Source organism: Odocoileus virginianus, chromosome 1 (assembly GCF_023699985.2).
Source record: "Odocoileus virginianus isolate 20LAN1187 ecotype Illinois chromosome 1, Ovbor_1.2, whole genome shotgun sequence".
NCBI classification, from domain to species: domain Eukaryota; kingdom Metazoa; phylum Chordata; class Mammalia; order Artiodactyla; family Cervidae; genus Odocoileus; species Odocoileus virginianus.
The window spans coordinates 26,340,923-26,360,695 of NC_069674.1; the positions used below are offsets into that span (position 1 = coordinate 26,340,923).

Below are 19,773 nucleotides of genomic sequence, written 5' to 3' on the forward strand. Positions count from 1 at the left end.
CTTTTTCGTTGGGGGCGGGGCGGATGGGGTGATTTTTAAAAATCAGAACTATTGACATTTCTGTTCCCCGCATCGCTGAGGACTGAGATGATGTAGCGCGGGGAGGGAATCCGCCGGCTGAGTGACCCTGTCCCTGCCCGCACCCGGGCAGCTCCGAGACACCGAAATCCAGGGGCTCCCGCCCCCCGGAGTTCCTCCTCCCGCTTCCCGAGGTGACTGGTTGGCGCCAAGCGATTGGCGATCCCGGGCGCGATCCCGGCCGCGGCTCCGCGCGGGGTGAATGGCCGCGGGCGGAGGATCGGGAGGCGCGGCGCGCAGACCAATCGCGGCCGCTGGTGGGAGTATTTGTTATTCACATGGAAGAGACTTGGCGCCGGCAGGGCCAGCTCAGCCCCCTCAGCCCCGAGACCAGCCACAAGTGCGGCCGCGGTGCTCGCCTAGCGCAGCAGCGGCGCTGACATGGAGCGGCGGGCCCCCAGCGGGCTTTCTCACCGCGTCCTCTGCGGGGAGCAGGGTAAGACTCGCCGAGCAGTGGAAGGAGGAAAAGAGGAAAGCAAGTGACCAACCACAGGAAGAAAAAAAAAAAAAAAAAAGCCCCCCCCCAACTCTCCCCAAAGGCTGTGCTTGCGGAAAAAGAGAAAATTGCCCCGTTTTTATTCCTCTTAACGTTTTCTTCCCCCAAACCATCCAGTGGCCAGGCAGGTGCACCGTCTCTTTCAGATCACTTTAGTGATCTGCTTTTCCGGCGGCGTCCAAGTAGATGGCCTCGCGCACCCGGAGAACTAGTGGGCGGAGGTGACGGGAATGGGGGGGAGGCGAGGGAGAGTGGGCACCAGGGGGCGAGGGGCTGGCCGGGCATTGGAGCTTGATTGGGTGTCTGTTGATTTTACGTTGCAAAGAACAAGGCAGCCACCCCTCTTATCTTCCCGTGATTACATTCCAGTGAAGAGGTTCGGAAAAGAGGGAGGCTTTAGCATGGAACTCCCGAGGCTTGGAGATGTGGTCCCCCAAAAGTTTAGTCGGCGAATGGGAGACTGAAGGGTGAGGAAAGGGGCAGGCGCGCCTAGAGTGCTCGGATGGGGCGCGCGGCGGCAGGATTGTAAAGCGTTCTTCCTCGGACTGCCTGCCCGGGTGACCTCCCGGACCTACCCCTGGCGGAATCCGGACTTGCCCCGCCGAGATGACGAGGTACCTCCGTTCGGCGAATGTAACGGGAGGGATTTCCGAAGTTACAGCCTTCCAGGATGAGTTGGGGTAACCCCAGCCCCCCGCCTTCTTGAGCGTGGGGCTGGATGAAGCTAACCAGGATCTAGGGAAGATGGGGGGTCGCGGGAGAAGCCGGGTACTTGAGGCGTTCGCGGGACCCCACATCGCGACATAGGATATGTCTGCCTCGAGTTTGCATTCACTGAGTTAGCCCTGCGAGACTGGGTCCCCCCCCCCCCCCCCTTTTGCTTCTTTCGGGAAAACATTGGAGTTCCGTGTCCTACTGGGGATGGCGGGGGGCGGTGGGGGGGTGAAGGCGGAAGGAATGGTCTCAGGGATCTTGAGTTTATAAAGCAAAGGCAAGGCACCCAACAGCTCCTCCGAAGTACCTGCGGCCAGCGTGGCCCCAGTTTGGCACCGACCCGCGCGGGGCGTGGGTACTCCGGTGCCAGGTGCGGCGGGGGCGGAGGCGCTCCCTGCCGGGTCGCGCGCAGAACCTATATCCCCAGGCGGGCGGGGGACTGGGGCGGCGCCGCAATACCCCAGCGGCGCGGGAAAGCCAGAGGAACCGGGTGGTTCTCCTAAGGCCCTGGCTGTACCCGGAGCCTGGGTTCAACAGTCGAAGGAACTGAGAAGAAAAAGGAAGATGCGGCAGGGAAGAGGGGAGCGGGGGCGGGGTGAGTGGCTGCGGGCTGAAATCTCGGCAGAGGTAGAGAACCCTCTGAGCCGCACCGGGAGCAAGCCCGGCTGCTCAGGCAAACAGCTCAGAGATCCCTTGAGGTTCGTCCAGTTGGTGAAAATATAACAGACCCCCTCTCTTCCACCCCCAACGTCTGTCGGACACGCTCCCTTGGTGCAAATGAAATGCAGAAGGGTGTGCGGGTCACCCAACTGCGCAAGACCCCACCCCCACACCCCCGCCCTCCAGGCTGCCCTGAAGAATTGTTTCCCCGGTGGCCCAAATTGCGGAGCCCAGGATCAGAGAGTCTGTGCGCGCTTAGAGGGTGGGGATGAAAATAGACCCATCCGCCAGCTGCAGAAGCCCCAAATCCTCAGACCCCGAAGCGAGTCCTGCTCGAGGAGGAGTAAATGCCCTATTTGCCATTTGGGGGTGATCCCTTCCCATAGACCTGACGGCGTGGGAGTCTCGCAAACACCCAAGAATAAGCTACCGTCTTGGCCACCACCGCGGTTGAATACAAATCCTGCCAACAGACAACTGGAAAACCGGGTTGGTGGTGGAGATACTGATAAGACACATCTTAAACGGGAGAAATGCATTCCGATGATAGCTGCTGTTTCGCTTGAAAGAAAAAAATAAAAAAGAGAAAAAGAGCCACCAGCAGGTAGATCTTGGATAAACAGCTTATTGCACTTGACTGTAATTTCCATTTTCCGTTATGAAATTGTTTGTCAATAATTGCAAATGGCTATAGAAACCACTTTAGTTTACCTCGGTCACTTGCTTGTGACTAATGCTCTGAAAGATCTCTGTCGGAGACAGAATCAGCTGTATGAAATTCATTGCCTGGTTCTTGAAAATATGTGGTTTGATGATTTTGAAGAGAAAAGCCTTACCCATCAGGGAAAATGAAGTAAGATTTTTTTTTTTTAAAGCAGTTTTCTCATTTCAGAGTCAACATACAGGTTGTACCATACTTGGGATAAAGACAAACAAATCTTGCTTTTAAACCAGGGATTTGGGGAGGAATAGATAAGAGGAGGCTCCCAGCAGAGGATTTATCTAGAATAAAGAAAAAGATGCTGAGAACACAGCTCTTTACTGTTATTTAGGCTCCATTTGTTCTGTTTGGTTGCTGCTAACTAGTTCTGCCCTCCTGCTCTTTTTACAAACTATTACTACTTGAATAATTCTAAAAACATCTAACTGCTAAAAGGAATAATAAAAGGAAGAGTTGGGTTCCAGTGAGTGCAGGAGAAACTTAGAGGTCTGGAGAGATGTGCTCTTTTCAGCGTTGGCTGGGCAGGTTGCAGCTGCTGCGGGGCTTGTTTAATTGGTATTTGTGCAGCAAACAACCCGCTGACATTCACATTGGCAACATCTCATGCCAATCATGGGGGAAGAACTGTTCCGCTGTCTTCAGGGCATGAGACACAGGACACTGTACACATGTGCACATGGCAGCGATGATTTTTCCCTCCAACTTCCTTTCTCATCCTCTTCCTCCTGTAGTCAGGATGCCCAGCAGAAAGAGGACTTTGTTTTCATCTGGAGAGTGGGGTTACCCTGTCTCAGTGTCTTAAAAAGAAATGGTTGCATGGACTTATCTCTTAACTGGACCCACAACAAAGATCTGGCCACATCTCCATGCCTGTTGAATAGGCTGGTGTTTTAAGGTTCAGGTAACTGCTGATGTTTTCTTGACAGGCCCTGACTGGACATCACCAGACTCACTCAAGTTTGCTCTGGTGGGGGCACCGTCACCCCATGATGTTCTGGGAGAAATGGCTGTAAATGGAGAATCAGCTGGATTATAATATTTCCATCTCAAGGGGGGCGGGGTTCTGTCTGCTAAATTTAGGTTTGGATTTAGATTTAGAAATTTAGATTTGAACCATCTTTTTCTGTTCCCTCTTTCTTCCTTCTCTCCCTCTTCCCCTCCCTTTCTTTTCTTTCTTTCCTCTTCCCTCCCTTTCTCCCTTCCTTTCCCACTTTCCTCCCTCCCTTCTTCCTCTTTTCTTTCTTAGCTCAGAGAGTTCTTTGCTTTGATTTTCATTTCTACTTAGCACTTGAATTCAAGTTGTGATCCTCCTGACTGAGGACCTTGAGCATGGTGCATTCTTCTCCCAGGACCTGCCTTCCAAGTGGTGGGTGTTGCTGTGGGAGGGATTTGAGAAGCTCCAGACTCAGGGTCCCTCCCCGCTTTGGCTTGGTACAGTGTCAGTTGTAATCACTATTAGAGACATTTCTTTGGTAAGGAAATTGTGGATCTCCTGGAAACAGTCTTATAAAATGCAGATGTTTCAGTTGGGGGATGACAAGTAATGCATCTTCAGGTTTTGATCCCTGTTGATGAATTTGCTCCCTGCCCAGGGAGGGCCAAGGTAACAGGAGAACCAAGTCTTAAGATTTTGACCTGCAGAACACATCAGCCCTGAGGGAGGGGAGATCCAGCTCTGGGGGAGGAGGGAGCAGGTGTGCAGAAGTGGGAAGATGTAGGTGAGGCTGAAGAGGAGTATGTGCAAATTACTGGGCACATACTTTTCCAGGCAAAGGTGTATCTGCAGACAGAAGTCTTCTGCCTGTTTATTGGCCAAGTTTTCCAGTGGTAAAAAGTATTAGTGGTAGAAGCTCTGCATCATATCCTCCTTACAACTTAGGAAAGTTTCCTCTGGTCCTCTTCTCCCTACAGAAGAATATCTTGTCACCACTTTCTCCAGAATAACCCGCTTGGATGCCCCAAGTGTCTATGAACTTCAGCTCTCCAGCCAGATGTTGATCTCCACTGACTTTCTTCTTATATCCTTCTTTCCAGTTTTCTTTTGATTCATTGGACACATAACTTGTTAAGGTCTGACCAGTCCTGTGTATGATGGAAAAGTGTTTTTTCTTCAGGTCTTCCAAGTCTTATAAGCACAATACATCAGTAAACTATTTGAATTGTAGGACCGATTGTTAAAGAATAGTGTCCCTGTGCATTCTTATAGCACTTGGCAATTTGTGAAGTACTTTGATATACATTGTATCAATTGATTTTAAAACCCTGGGAGGTGGCCAGAAATCATCCCTCAGTTTAGAAACAAACTGGTCCCAGGTTAGTGACTTACCCTGTGTGGTGAATTGAGTGCTGGGGTGGGGGGGCACTTCTCAGACCCTAGGATGCCACACTCACAGTTCAAACCTTCAAATCAAGGTCAGCTGGCTGTCTGTCATGGTCTGCTGCACCCAAGGGTGTGAGGTAAGGGAAAGAAGGTAGAATCAGTCCATGTGAATTCGGGTCCAAGATTTTAGACATATTCATATAATCCTTCTGTTTTTAGATTCCTTATATTCCCAGTGGAGGCTATGATACCAACCTCATAGGGTGTATCGTGCAGTGGAAATGAGACAACATATATGAGGCCCCAGGCACGTTGTGTTGTTTAGTCGGTCAGTTGTGTCTGACTCTTTGCGACCCCATGGACTGTAGCCCACCAGGCTCCTCTGTCCATGGGATTTCCCAGGCAAGAATACTGGAGTGGGTTTCAGGCACATTGTAGCGCTCAATAAATGCTGGTTTCACCCCTTCCCCTCTCCTTATATGATACATATTATAAAAGTGGCTTCTCATTACTTTAAATGTGGTCTTTTTATGCAATGGCTGTGTTATTGAAAATAAAAAAAACCGGCACAAATTGAATTCTACTAAATCAGATTGCATTTTAAATGCACGGGGGGATTTAGCTATTTAAAGGAAACCCGTGGTGAATTCTTTTGTAATGCAAATAATCACCTTCTAATTTATCTGTTTAGTAAGTTGAGCTTCTTCTGTATCAGATTTTCTTAATGTGGGGCCTGCTCCTAGAGAAGAGCTTTCACAATCCTCTCTTACTGATGGGAAAAAGCCACTCAGCTTGCAAACAAAATCAGTTATTGTGTTCTGTTGGCAAAGCCTTGCTCTGGTGTTTTGAGCATAATCTCATACTCCTTTATTATTAAATAATAGAACCTCAGAACGGGAAGCTGGAAGACACCTTAGAGATTATATGGTCCATCTCACTCATCTCACAGATGAGGAAATGGAAGCACACACAGGTGAAGTGACATGTTGAGTGTCATCAGCCAGGGACTGTCAGACAAGGATCCAAATCTGGGACTCTCTTACCAGGGAAGGTTCTGTCTAGCCCATCTTCACTCTGCCCCAACCAGAATTCCAGGGCTGTGCACACCTGTGGTGGCAGAGGAGAAGACAAACAAATCTGATTCATTTTCTACAGCAGCTGAAAAATGGCTGCAAGTGTGAGCAGAAACTGCCAAATTTGCAATTTTGTGAATTGATGACAATATTTGGCTTAACCTTTTTGTTAAAGAGCTGAATAGAATCCAGCAGAGAAGGGCTGTTTGGCCTTTTTATGAGAAAATGATTACAATCCTTGGCTATTTCTGTTCCTGTAAGGATTTTACCCTATCATGTCTTAAAAGCACTAGCCAAGTGCTGGAGGAAGACCTGGTGACAGCCCCAGATAGATTCCCCCCCCATCCCCCCTTTCCCCCCACCCCCATCCCCCCACCTCCCACCACCTGGCTTGGTGGTTTTGTTTTCACTGTCATCAGGCTGCCTGGGAAACCTGATTTGAAGCTGAGGCGTTTGGACAAACTGCATTTGATATTCTCAGTGCTTTGAAAGATTCAGAAATCACCCTGCCCTGGAAATGCCCCCGGGTGACCCCTCCTAATGAGTGCATTGTTTTTCTTAAAGAGCTGGTCAACAAAGCTGTTTCTGAAAGACTTCAGTGGAGGGGCCTTCTCCTAGTGTTGTCCCAGTCAGTCTCTGCAGCCCTGGGGGGTTTCCTCAAAGGGCAGGCCACCCCGCCCCCACCCCACCTCCTGGGAGGACTTTGCCTGTGGTGCCATTCAGGGCTTTGGGCCATCTTCAGCCTCTTTTAGCCTATTTTCCCCCTCTCATTTATGTAAGAGCTTGGTGTATGAAAATTCAACGGATACTCTGTTGGGTGTTTGAGACTTTGATACAGAGAAGGTAGGGCTTCCTGGGTTGTGCTAGTGGTAAAGAACCTACCTGCCAGTACAGGAGATGTAAGAGACGTGGGTTCAATCCCTGGGCTGGGGACATCCCCTGGAGGAGGAAATGGCAACTCACCCTAGTATTCTTGCCTGCAGAATCCCATAGGAGCCTGGCAGGCTCCAGTCTGTAGGGTTGCAAAGAGTTGGACATGACTGAAGTGATTTAGCAAGCATGAACAGAGAAGGTACCTAGAAAATAAAAAGAAGTAGAATGCAGGGCCTTGGCCCTGGAAGAGCTGTCCATACTTTCAGGAAATAGCTGGAGCCACAGACTCAGATCCCAGCTGGGGGGCCTGCTCCCCAGCAGACTTGGGCCAGTGCGTTGGTTAATGGAAGTGCTAATGATCTGCAGGGTACCCATATACCAAGTACTTAGGACTGGCTGGGAGGTAACGAGCAGGGCTGCATGGGCATTTAATGGTTAAATCTCCGGGAAGGCCCTTCTGAGGGCTCAGAAGTAGTGGAAGGTGTCTGCTCCCTTCAGAGGATGCTTTCAGGAGTGTGGACCTCACACCTCTTTGAAGAAGTCTATCAGCTCAGGTGGGTTTGTACAGAGCCCCAGAGGAAGGTCAGTTTCAGAGAAAAACTGATTTTAAATCAATCCCAGAACCTGAAGTAGAGCTATTTGGCTTGGTAGCACAAAACGGTCATTATTTTGTTAAAATTCATTGACTCTGACTAGGATGAGTTTAGATGAAAGCTCCCAAGAATTGCCCAAGAGCAAGATTAGGCAATGCAAGATTATACGATGCCACCAGATTTATGTCGTTTTCCACAACTTTCAAATATATTTTCCCTTAGAATTTGAAAGGAAAACTAAGCCTTCTAGCCATCAGGAGTCTGATTCTTATGACAATGTATCAGATTTTGAAATAACTGCTGCATTTCAATATTTTATGAGTAGCTCTGATTTTACTTTTAAAGTGACAGAAATTTTCAGCTACAGCCTCACCAACTGGGCAAATATGGAAACAGTTGCTCTGCTTCAGTGGAAAATGAACCGCAGACTAAATTAGCAATGATAGGTCCTGTTTCCTGAGCACTTACCTTGGGCCAGATACTGCGCTTTCTGTGTATGGCCATGTGGCGGGTTCTGACACCCCTTAATAGACCAGAAACCAAGCTTTGGAGAGGTTATGTGCCATTAATTCTATGTTGCAAAGGAGGAAACTTAAGCAAAAATACAAGTAAACTGCCCAATAAATAACAACCAAAATGGAACCTCTCATTTTCCATTTAAGAGCATTCATCCAGTAAACATAGGGCTTACCTGGTGGCTAAGATGGTAAAGATTCTGCCTGCAATGTGGGAAACCTGGGTTTGATCCCTGGGTCAGGAAGATCCCCTGGAGGAGGAAATGGCTACTCACTCCAGTAATCTTGCCTGGAGGAGCCTGGCTGGCAACAGTTCATGGGGTCGAAAAGAGTTGGACACGCCTGAAGGACTTACACATCCACTAAATAAAACTAATTCTTGTCTCTCTGTTACTCCCCAACTTTTCTTTAACTTAAAGCTCTAAACATACCTATGGGATGCATACCTTTAAAAGAAACTCAATTTTACTATTTCCAGGGCAGTACAGCAAGGGGAACTAGGTTAGACTATGTGAGTGGCAGAGGTAAGGATGACTTGTGATTAACAGATGAACTGTGTTTATGGTCATCTATAATTGAAAACCATTTATTCTCTGAAGTGTTTTAAGTGCTTGGGAGGTGGCTTGGAGTAACAAAGAAAGGCTGGTCTTTGAATAACAGCACATTCCCTTTTCTCCTTCATCATCTCTTCTTCAAGTATCCATTCATCCTGTGGTCTGCCAGAAAGGATACACTCATGGTCAGCGCTGTGGACTTGGTCTCAAGCCCTGAATTAGTGGTCAGAGTTAAGGTTTTACTGTCTTCTAACTGGTCTTTGTTGTGAAACTGTAAAACACAATACTCCTTCTCTTAATGGGTGGTTGGGGTAATTTATGGTCCATCACTTCAATGGTATCATCCAGAAAGTCAACTTGACTTTCTAAGTGTTTTCCTCTTGTGGAACGTCTGAGGTCAGGCTGTTGCCAAATCAGATTTTCTGTGGGAGAAGCGGCTGCTAGGAAAATTACATGTGATAGAACATCCGTCGAGTGGTGAGAAAAAACAGAAAAGGACTAAGTATTTTGGGGCAGAATTGGGAAAATCCAGGGCTTGGCAAGTGTCAAGAGTCCGGAAATGCTTATCATGGGCAGACAAGAATTATCTCAATAGACTGGGTCATTGGCTGTATTTCTGAGTGTATTCTAGATGTGTACTCTGAAATTCCAGGCAGTGGTCTCTGATAAGTCTCCTCTCTTCATTTGAAACTGAAAAAAAAACAACGCAGTTTTCTCTGAAGGGTTTTGGACATATGTTCAGTTGTTCTCTAGGGAGGCACCATCCTTTCCTTTGGGATAGTGAGGACAGGATGAAAATTTTATGAACTGGAAATTGAACAAGTGAATGGAAAATACAACCAGATGTTGGTTGACTAGGGTAGAGGAGAATTATCCACATTTCAGGTTTCAAACTTGTTTGTATAAATAGGTTAGAAATGAACATTAGATTACCCATTCTAGCAAAATACATTGGTATGTTTACTCTGTTAATTTCATGTACATTTCAAACATCAAATTCCCTTCCATGAAGTCAGTTCCCATTTTCAGTTAAACCTCCACTAAAGTCCTTTGAAAAAATCTCATGGAATTATTTAAGAGTGAAGGTCTTAGAATAAACTTCTACAGATTTGCTTGTAGTTGTTTTCATTCTTGGTTATTTCTCATTGTGATGAAATAACTGTTTTCCCCACTGAGTCAGACAAAATTGAGAAACTCTTTAGTTCATCTCCAGCTCTGATTTGGTCATAGGGATTCTAGGATCAAGGAGTGTTTACTTCAGAACTGCAAGCATACCCATTGCTTGCATTCTGACAAATTAATAGGAAACAGAAAAAGGTGATAGGAATATTTTTCACACATAACTCACCCTATGTGTTTAATTTTCATGTTGTTTTTTATTAACAGAGAACAATAAGATAATTTATATGAAATTGCTGACATTGTATGTCTAATCTTTTCACAAGCTCTAAAACTTACACATTTTGGGCTCCTTGGGTGGATTTTCTCTCTCTTCATTTTTTTTGTGATTGAATAATCACTTTTGCCCTCGGGAAATCCAAGGCACCAAAAAATGTCGTTAACAGATGACTGGCTTGTTGAATACATCACAGAAAATAGCCTTTCATTCTGATTTTGTGGACAAAATTTAAATGCTGAATTCAGACAGCTGTAAAAAGTAAAAACAGATTTGAAAAGAAATAATGCCATCAGTCACAGGATTTTTACCTTCATGGAAATTGGATTTATTGAAATAAAATGGTAAATAAAAGTACTTTCTGATTTGCAAGAGTCAACCTAGTTACTGATAACTTTTCTGTTTCTCTTGCTCCAAAAGTGTCATCCATCTCTCTGTTTAGATGCAGTGCAGCCAGGTGTTCAGAATCATAAGGGGACAGAAAGAATTAGTTTCTTACTGAATAGTGAAAATGAAACAACAAAAAAAGAGGTCGGTGCAAACAGGGCTTAAGAAATGAAAAATGTAGGCCCATTGAATGGAACCCTTTCTTTTCTTCCTTCTGCCCTTCAGGAATAATTCTGCTACAGGGCTGACTTCAAGGACGTGAATTGGTGACTTCATCCCAACATCAGAACCTCAGCTGTTCCTCTGATTTTTGCATCATTCCAGGCAAGTTGACTTTATGTGGAAATAAAATAGAACCTTGGGGTCTGAATGGAAATTCACTGTGACATTCAAATCAAGAACACTTGCTGAAACCCACAGAGCCTTTTCCTCATGGGCCCTGATGGTAGCCTCCAGAAGGTGCAGCCTCAGGTGGTCCCCCTTCTTCTGTGGCAAGAATAATCTTTGGGTATTGGATTGCAACACCGCCCGTGGAGAAAATGGTATGCGAGGGAAAGCGATCAGCCTCTTGCCCTTGTTTCTTTCTCCTGACGGCCAAGTTCTACTGGATCCTCACGATGATGCAAAGAACTCACAGCCAAGAATATGCCCATTCTATCCGAGTGGATGGGGACATCATTTTGGGAGGTCTCTTTCCTGTCCATGCAAAGGGAGAGAGAGGGGTGCCTTGTGGGGAGCTGAAGAAAGAGAAGGGGATCCACAGATTGGAGGCCATGCTTTATGCAATTGACCAGATTAATAAGGACCCTGATCTCCTCTCCAATATCACTCTGGGTGTCCGGATCCTTGACACCTGCTCCAGGGACACCTATGCTTTGGAGCAGTCCCTAACATTTGTGCAGGCTTTGATAGAGAAGGATGCTTCTGATGTGAAATGTGCTAATGGAGATCCGCCCATTTTCACCAAGCCTGACAAGATTTCTGGCGTTATCGGTGCTGCCGCGAGCTCCGTGTCCATCATGGTGGCTAACATTTTAAGACTTTTTAAGGTAGGTAAAGGCACTAGACAATTCTGACAATTGTAATAAGACAGTAAGTTGTCCTGATTCCAGCTGCAGGTTTAAGAAGAAAGTGAACCTAGTAAAGATGCTCATAGACTCTTTCAGGGCCACAGTTTTCCCAAAGAGAGGAGTTTGTGTCTAGGTTTTACAAGTGTTGATTTAGTTCCATGTTTTTAAAGCAATTAATTGGATTGTGACTTTTTTTTTTTCTGAACAAACAGGTGATAATTCCCATGACATGTTGAGTCCTCAGCATCTTGTGATATTCTCTTTTAATTTTTATTTTTTTTTAACACTAAAAGCATTTTGTATTGGGGTATAGTCCATTAACAATATTGTGGTAGTTTCAGGTGAACATTGAAGGGACTCAGCCATACATATGCATGTATCCATTCTTCCCCATGCCCCTCCCATCTAGGCTGGCACATAACCTTGAACAGAGTTCCATGTGCTATACAATAAGTTTTTGTTGGTTATCCATTTAAATATAGCAGTGTGTACGTTAACTGGGCCAGTTTTAAAGCAAAGCAAGTAGTTTTTGAGACTCTAATGAATTTTTAGCTCATTTATCAGATCAAACGTTTCTATGGTATTTGAGGTATAAGATAATTGGTGAAACTTCCTTAATGTGGGATGTTCTGCTATGACAAAAGTTCCTGTGTGAGGAAATTGTGTTTATCACTAATGTGTAGATGGGACTGACACTCTGGACTAGAAGATGGCCATGAAGTTGTCAGGTTTATTATAGCTTCAATAGAGCAGCGTCTCATTAATTCAGACTGCCTGATGCAGACTTAGAATAATTGTATTATTGCATTAAAGCTCAGATTTAGCAGGATAATGTGAAACTTTTTGGTTTAGGATGATCTATTACCTACAGATTGCATTTACATATCAGATAAAATTGGCAAAAGAATATAAATATGAAACAATAGTTTGAAGACATAAAGTCCCATAAAGTTATTGTGACTTATTTTTCATTAACATTCTTATTATATTTATTAATATTTGTTATGTAGTCTTTGGTAATAGGCAACATTTTAAAAGTTGAAAATATTTTTCACTCTGATTTTTTTACTTAGTGGGACATGACTTTTCCAACTTATTCTGAATTAATGAGTCTTCATCTAATGTTATGAGAAACTGTTTCTGTGTGTATTAGATTTAAAAATATTAAAAGAATGTGGAGAATGTGGATAGATGACAGATAACAATGACAAAATGACAAAAATGAACAAAGTGATGGCAAACTTAAAAAGGAAAAAAGAAGTGTTCAAATCAAAGTCTTTCTGCTTTGGAAGCTGTCTTGGGGGACCATCTAGTCTGGTTCACGTCTGTAACATCCCCCAGCTTCTATATGAATTCCCTTAGTTTAGAGGAGAGAATGGTAAGAGGCAGTTTAATGACTATTTTCAGATTGATGCAATTTTCTCAAATGAGGATGCTGCTGAGCAGAAGTGCTCTGTGTCTAAGGAGTACTGTAGAGTCACACAAAGGCATCAGGGAATACCTGAGATATTTGAGCCAGATGTTAGGAAGAGCCTCCTTGGCAAGAGGCATGCCAGATTGAAATAGGTGGCCAAAGGTGCTCTAGTTTTCCATCTCTGGAAACTTTCAAAGGAAACCGGATACAGTTGTTAGCAATTTCTTTTGGGCCAGCTGACCCCTTACCTGGAGGCAAGGTAACCCCTTACCTGTGTTAGTCTGTTGGATTAATGAGAAATGTTGGATTAATGAGAAAATGCTGGTGAAGGATTCCACCAAGACCTGACTGTCCTTTGTCTGCTCGGGCTGCCAAAGGAAACTTTGGGCCCCCTGAAGGGTAGGTTTTGTTTTAATGCATTCTCGACCTGGCTTCTCTCTGCTCTGTTCTCTCACTGACAGTCCAATTCTCTCCTCACCCTCTTGGGTGACTCTGAGGGACCTTATTCGACCAGGTGGGAGAACGACCATTGACTCTGGGCAGAGTCCAGTGCTGTAGGCCAATTCTGGAAACCATCGATCAGCAGATAAAGGGGCTGCCATTCCTGCCTTTTAGCCAGAAGGAACTCTTGGTTATGCTAGGTGTCTTAACTAAGACCAGTATGCTGGTCCAGAGTGAGCATTTAATATCTGGAAGCAGATATATTTTTTAACCAAATAACTGGGGCTTGAAAGATTTGTCTTTTATAAGCAAGTGGGAAGATGTAAGTGATAAGCCTGTGTTCTAGCTGAACTTGGAACCATGTGACTGAATTGATAATTGTAGTTTCATTGTTGTGCCATTTTCATTTATTTTGATGATTTATATGAGACCTCTAGCCAGCGCTCCACACTGATATTAATTATGAAATGATGGTCACTTTTGGAATAGAAAATGTTTCACTTTATGTGTGAAAATATATTCTGTTTAAACATGTATGCTAGGACTGACATGAGATATTACAATAGTTATCAAAGGAATGATTGGCAAATTAATGCCTTGGGGAAGGGCTTATACTTCCTTTTGAAAGATTAATACTTTGATTAACCAAATGCTGTGACTGTGAATAAAATTAAACATTTAGGACAATTTTATGGTGCTTGGGACCCTCCAGGACAGCATATGACCTGTAGTATCTAAAAAATACTCCTGGATATCAATATAGTGCCACTTATTCCTGGATTAATGGAGTTACAGAAGGTTAAGCATCTTGGTTTGGAAACCCACAAACGATTAACCCTGACTGTGAGGGATGTAAACAACATCTTGATTAATGAATTTATCTCTGTCCTGCCCAACAATAAGCATTAGTTGGGTTTTTTAGAATCTGTTTAAAATTATATAGAAAATATTTGGGCTGAAATCAGAAGTAGTCTCTGAATGTCTCAGTTCTCTTTTTTCTGGACAGTCGGGTAAAGCCATGTAGTATCTGCCTGGGCTACACTGTGAAGGAGACAAAGTCGTTCAGGCACCCCCAGCTTCCTCTTCCTTCAGTCTGGCCCTCCTTGGCAGTCTTTCCTGGCCTCATGTCCCTCTATGTTCTCCTAACTAAAGCCTTGTTTCAGGAAAGGAGGTATACATGCATAGCATGCATGCATGCCATCTGCATATAGCATGTCTGTTTAAGTCAGAGGAAGATTCTGTTTCTCCTGGGATCACTAATTGTGGTTTGATGAAATGGTGTATCTTTGTAAAGGCAATTCAGACCCGGGGTGGGGGGTGGCATTCATTTAGCCCCCCAGAGACAGCACTTTTTGGCGTGGAGAACAGTGTGCGGGAGACTCAAGAGACACGAGTTCCATCCCGGGGCGGGGTAGATCTCCTGGAGAAGGAAATGGCTACCCACTCCAGGATTCTTGCCTGGGAAATCCCACGGACAGAGGAGCCTGGTGGGCTGCAGTCTGTGTGGTCACAGAAAGTGGGACATGACTGAGCATGCTGGCAGCCCGCCACCATGCACCCTTGCATCTCCTCTGTCCTGGAATACAGCTGCTCCTGCTCCTTTCTAGAGCGAAGGAATGTTGCCCTTTGTTTCTCTTCTTGTGAAAACTCAGGGCCAAATGAAAAAATCAGTCCTTTAAACTTTAGCGGTGAATTGGACAGGGAGTGGAGCCAGACTCTACTGGTGAGGGGGACAGGCAGAAGCGGCCCCGTGGCCCCAGCCCTGGGCACAGAATGCCACACCAAACCAGTGATTGTCTACCTGAGCCAAGGGGCGCGCACTCCCCGCCCGGGGGACGGGGTATCAGCGGTCAGAACTACCTCAGAGGCTTTTCCTGTGACAGGACCCAGTGAGTGCGAGCCTCCCAACCCCCGCCTGAGAACCATTTTTACTGATTGTACTGTCTCCTGTCTCTTAGGAGCATTGGGAGTGAAAACAAGTTTGAGCGTCAACAGACAAAGCGTTAGTGATCTGAACTTTTTAGAAGCACTACACACAGCCTTAACACACACACATACGTCATATTTGGGTTAACAGAGGGGCAGAGCAGTCACCTCAGTGACTGTTTTATGTCTAACCAAGTGCTGGCAAAGATTGAGGCCAGGAGAAGAAGAGGACTACAGAGGATGAGATGGTTGGATGGCAACATTGACTCAATGTGTTGCAGAAACCAGTAATCCAGAAACCAAGCGCCATACTCGGAGAGTTGGAAAACTCTGAGAGAGTTGGAAAACTCTGATTTATTAGCTCGGCGGGCCCAGAGGAGTTAACACTCCAAACTCTGAGCCCCGAATGAAGGGGTTACAGAATTTTTATACGTGGACAGGCATGATTAAGCAGGTTTGCGGGTTTGCAGAGGCTGGGCGATTACAAAGAGCAGGACAAGGGTGAGTGAGATAAGCTCTAGGTCCTAGTATTGCGAGTTCCCATTTTCTGAGACCTATGTGATCCAGACTTTGCAAGGAGCAAGCTGAGTTACGGAGGCAGAAGGAGCAGGAGGTTATGTAAAATTTTAATTTTTCCTCTTCAAATGGACATGAACTTGGGCAGACTCCAGGAGATAGTGGAGGACAGGGAAGCCTGGCATGCTGCAGTTCATGGGGCTGCAAAGAGTTGGACATGACTGAGCAATGGAACAAAAAACAACAGCAATGTTAATATTTGTAGATAATAGTAGGATCGATTAGGATAACTGCAGAGTGACAAACTCAGAAAACTCGAAACTGCTCCAACCTGCATGAAGGCAGATCTGCCATTTCAGTGGCTCCTGTGTTGCAGAGAGACCAAAGAAAAGAGGAGTCCAGCCCTCAGAGTTTGTGTAGTTTGAAAAGAATTAAAAAGAATGAGAGGGTCTTTTGGGTATGTTGGCCAAGAAGCCCGTCATTTAAATTTGTTTTATAAAGCAGTTTCGAGGAATTTGCATATGTTTTATAAAGAGCTTTTTTTTTTTTTCCTTTTCTGGAAATTTCCACCCCTCTGCTTTAAATTAGAGCAAATCCGTTCCTCAAAACACTAATCATGTCTTACTTTGGGCAAAGATTGAACATTCTAAGTTAAAAATAGCACATTGGCGCTTGGAAGTAATGCATGTTAATGTCCACATAGATGCATCGGGGTTAAGAAAGGACAGTGTCAGATGTGATTCTCTTTCTCCTGTTTTTCTGGTGAACTTTACCTAGAGTTAATTTTTGACTATTGAAGGATGGGAGGTTAGTCTATAGTGTATGCTTTCCAAAGCAATCAAACTTTTGAATAGAAATCCACTTGTGGGCTAGATAAGTTCTCCCTGTGTGGAAGTGTCCTGGCTCTAAATGGCTAAAATTGACCTTCATGTTAAGTCAGTGAAGTACAGTGAGGCATCCCATTGCCCTAGATGTGCTTGCCAACACTTCTATGTTTACAAAGATGTATTTTCTTCCAAGAGACTTCACTAATTGCAGCAACCACTCCCATAAAGCCAAGCATTTTGCAAGTTATTTATTGCATACAATGGACTTTCTTAACTCTAAACTCTCAACAGGTAAATCTGCCTATCCAGGCTTATCTGGTTAGATGGACAGAAAAATGAGCCCAATCAATAAACTCAGCAGGAGGTAACATTTTATGTTAAATCTTATTTGATGGCAAATAGATAATGGAAAATTGAAAGATAGACTCCTCAGTCAATCCTTTGCTCCTGTGGCAAGCTTTAATTTAGTTTTGTAAAGAGCCTGTTCACTTCAGATGAGAGATGATGGGTGTTCTCTCAGTGGCTCTAAGTGGGCGTGATGGGGGAAATGGGCACTACCTGTTGTCGCTGACACAACTCACAGCAATAGGGATACATAAATATCCAGATGTGGTCATGCCACTCTTCTTAAAGCTCTCATGGCTGCCATTACTTCCATGATGAAGGTCTAGTTCCACTTGGGCAAGTCTCTTCTCACTTCTCTCCATTACATTAAGTTTCTTTGTTACGTGTAACAAAGCTCCATGAGGGCAGGATGATATCCATGATAAGCATAGGGCATATATATCTTATTTGTGGTTGTATTTCCAAGACCTAGTATGGACCTATCTGGAAACCCAATAAATGCTTGCTGAATGAATGAATGAATCATATCTCTCCACGCACTTCCACCTCCCTCACCCCAATTCCAGATATTGGAAATAATAGGTGTTGGGTCCATAGAACAGATATGGGATTTTTTTGTGTTTTACTTTTGTACTGTTTGAGAAAAAGGAACAAAAGGAGGGAGAGGGGGAGAAAGAAGGAGAGATGGTATATTTGGGGAATTCCTATATTTTCATGTGCTGCCTCATTTTCCTACCAATACATGTTTTCTCTAAACAGATTTTTAAAACTAAAAATTAAGTAAAAGACATGAGCACATTCTCATTTTGAAAAGTCCAAGCAATGAAGAAGTAGATAGTATAAAATGGAAAGAGGCTATATTCAAACACACATATCTATCAATAAAGTTACATACACAGAATTTTATTAATAGATATGCCTGACATTTTTTTTTTTTTCATGTAACAATGTGACTGGGAGAGATTTCCATGTTGGTTAGTATAGATTCACCTCAGTAATTCTCAACCCTGGCTGCATGTTACTATCACCTGGATAGTTTTTTTAAAAAGCCCAAATCCTACCCAAGACCAACAAAACTGGGGTGGAGCCCTGGTATTGCTATATTATAGTCACCAGGTGATTCTGTTATTTGTCCAGGACTGAGAGCTATAAAGCTTTAGCTATAGAACCTTTAACTTTAATTATATGAATAAAGCATCATTTATTCAATAAATCCTTTACTGATAAGTTATTTGACTTTAATTTCTAAAGGTCACTTAATTACTTGAAAAAACTAAAAACAATGCCAGAGGCTCACCTGAGCACTATTAGCTCTTGAGTGAATTTTGATGTCACTGTGCCCCTTCTTGGACCAACAGAGGGGCTGAATTAATGAATTCCCCCAAAACACTTTGCTACAAGTTAGACTCACATGACATAGGCCTGCATCACAGGCCATGGCTCTTCATGACATTGACTAACTTAGAACCAGTGTTAGTATTGTGGTCATGTGTTCAGACCGTTAAAGCAGCATCATGACTTGTTGGGTGGAGCAGATTTTAAACTTGGTGAATTTAAATGAAATGTTTCTTACTTTCCTTTTTCCTAGCCTCAAAAGGTTTAACATCCTACAGTGAATATTGAAGACATCTTAAGACCTGACAGTGATTAATGCCTGTCTTTTCAGTGTTTAATAAGGCAGGGACTTCCGTGGCAGTTCAGTGCTTAACACTCCGAGTTTCCACTGCAGGGGGCCTGGGTTTGATCCTTGGTCAGGTAACTAAGATCCCAAGTGCCAACCATGGTGCAGCCAAGGAAAAAAAAAAAAGATTGTTTTAACTAGTGATTGTGAGTGAGGACGGGCTCCCCAGGTGGCGCTAGTGGTAAAGAACATGCTTGCCAATGCAGGAGACATAAAGAGATGCAGGTTCCATCTCTGGGTTGGGAGATCCCTTGGAAGAGGGCATGGCAATGCACTTGTATCCTTGCCTGGAGAAACCCTTGGACAGAGGAGCCTGGCTGGTTACGTACGGTCCATAGGATCACAGAGTCAGATACGACTGAAGCAACTTAGCATGCATGCATGTGTGAGTGAGGAGAGGGAAGAAGGGAGGGGCAATAAAGGAGTAGGGGAAAGAAGGATTATTATGGGATTATATGAAATCATGTGTATGAAACTTTTGAAAATTGTTTCAGGACAGGTTTCTTCCCAGACTCTTCAGAAAACAGCTAGAAAGCTATAAAACAAGCCTATAGAATTTAAACAATCTTTCGTTCAGCTATAAGTAGATAAGGGTTTCTCTGGTGGCTCAGTGGCAAAGAATCCACCTGCCAATGCAGGAGGCATGGGTTTGATCCCTGGTTGGGGAAGATCCCACATGTCACAGAGCAACTGAGCCCTGGTACCACAGCTATTGAGTCCGAGCTCTAGAGCCCCGGAGCCAAAACTACAGCCCACACACCTTAGAGCCTGTGCTTTGCAACTAGAAAAGCCCCCGCAGTGAGAAGCCCACATACCGCAGCTAGAGAAAAAGGCTGCGCAGCCACGAAGACCCAGCACAGCCAAAGTTAAAGATTTAGATAAATAATAACGAGGTTGTTTGGAAAGCAGTGAGGAGTTTTTCCAAGAGAACTGTGACAGTGCTATGCATTTTGTATGTGTGTGTGTGTGAAGTTGTCTGAAAAGCCTTTCTAGAACAAGTCAGGGTGTATGTTGGTGGTGGTGGTTTTGTCACTAAGTCATGTCCAACTCTTGTGACCCCCATGGACTATAGCCTACCAGGCTGCTCTGTCCTTGGGATTCTCCAGGTAAGAACACTGGAGTGGATTGCCATTTCCTTCTCCAGGGGATCTTCCTGACCTAGGAATCGAATGC

General features: G+C 44.6%; 1 protein-coding gene across 4 annotated transcripts in view; it reads left to right on the plus strand.

Moving 5' to 3' along the window:
* The first annotated feature begins 32 nt into the window (after positions 1-32).
* The window catches only part of GRM8 (glutamate metabotropic receptor 8), an 846,721-nt gene continuing 826,980 nt past the window's right edge, over positions 33-19,773 (plus strand). The window contains exons 1-2 of one of the 4 annotated variants that reach the window (XM_070466210.1): positions 33-514; positions 10,606-11,429. In XM_070466210.1, coding sequence (XP_070322311.1) covers positions 10,920-11,429 — 510 coding nt within the window. In that variant the 5' untranslated portion in view covers positions 33-514; positions 10,606-10,919. Of the gene's footprint in view, positions 515-873; positions 1,189-2,168; positions 2,553-10,605; positions 11,430-19,773 lie in introns of those variants that run through there. The other 3 variants (XM_070466220.1, XM_070466215.1, XM_070466217.1) reach the window with 3 other exon arrangements.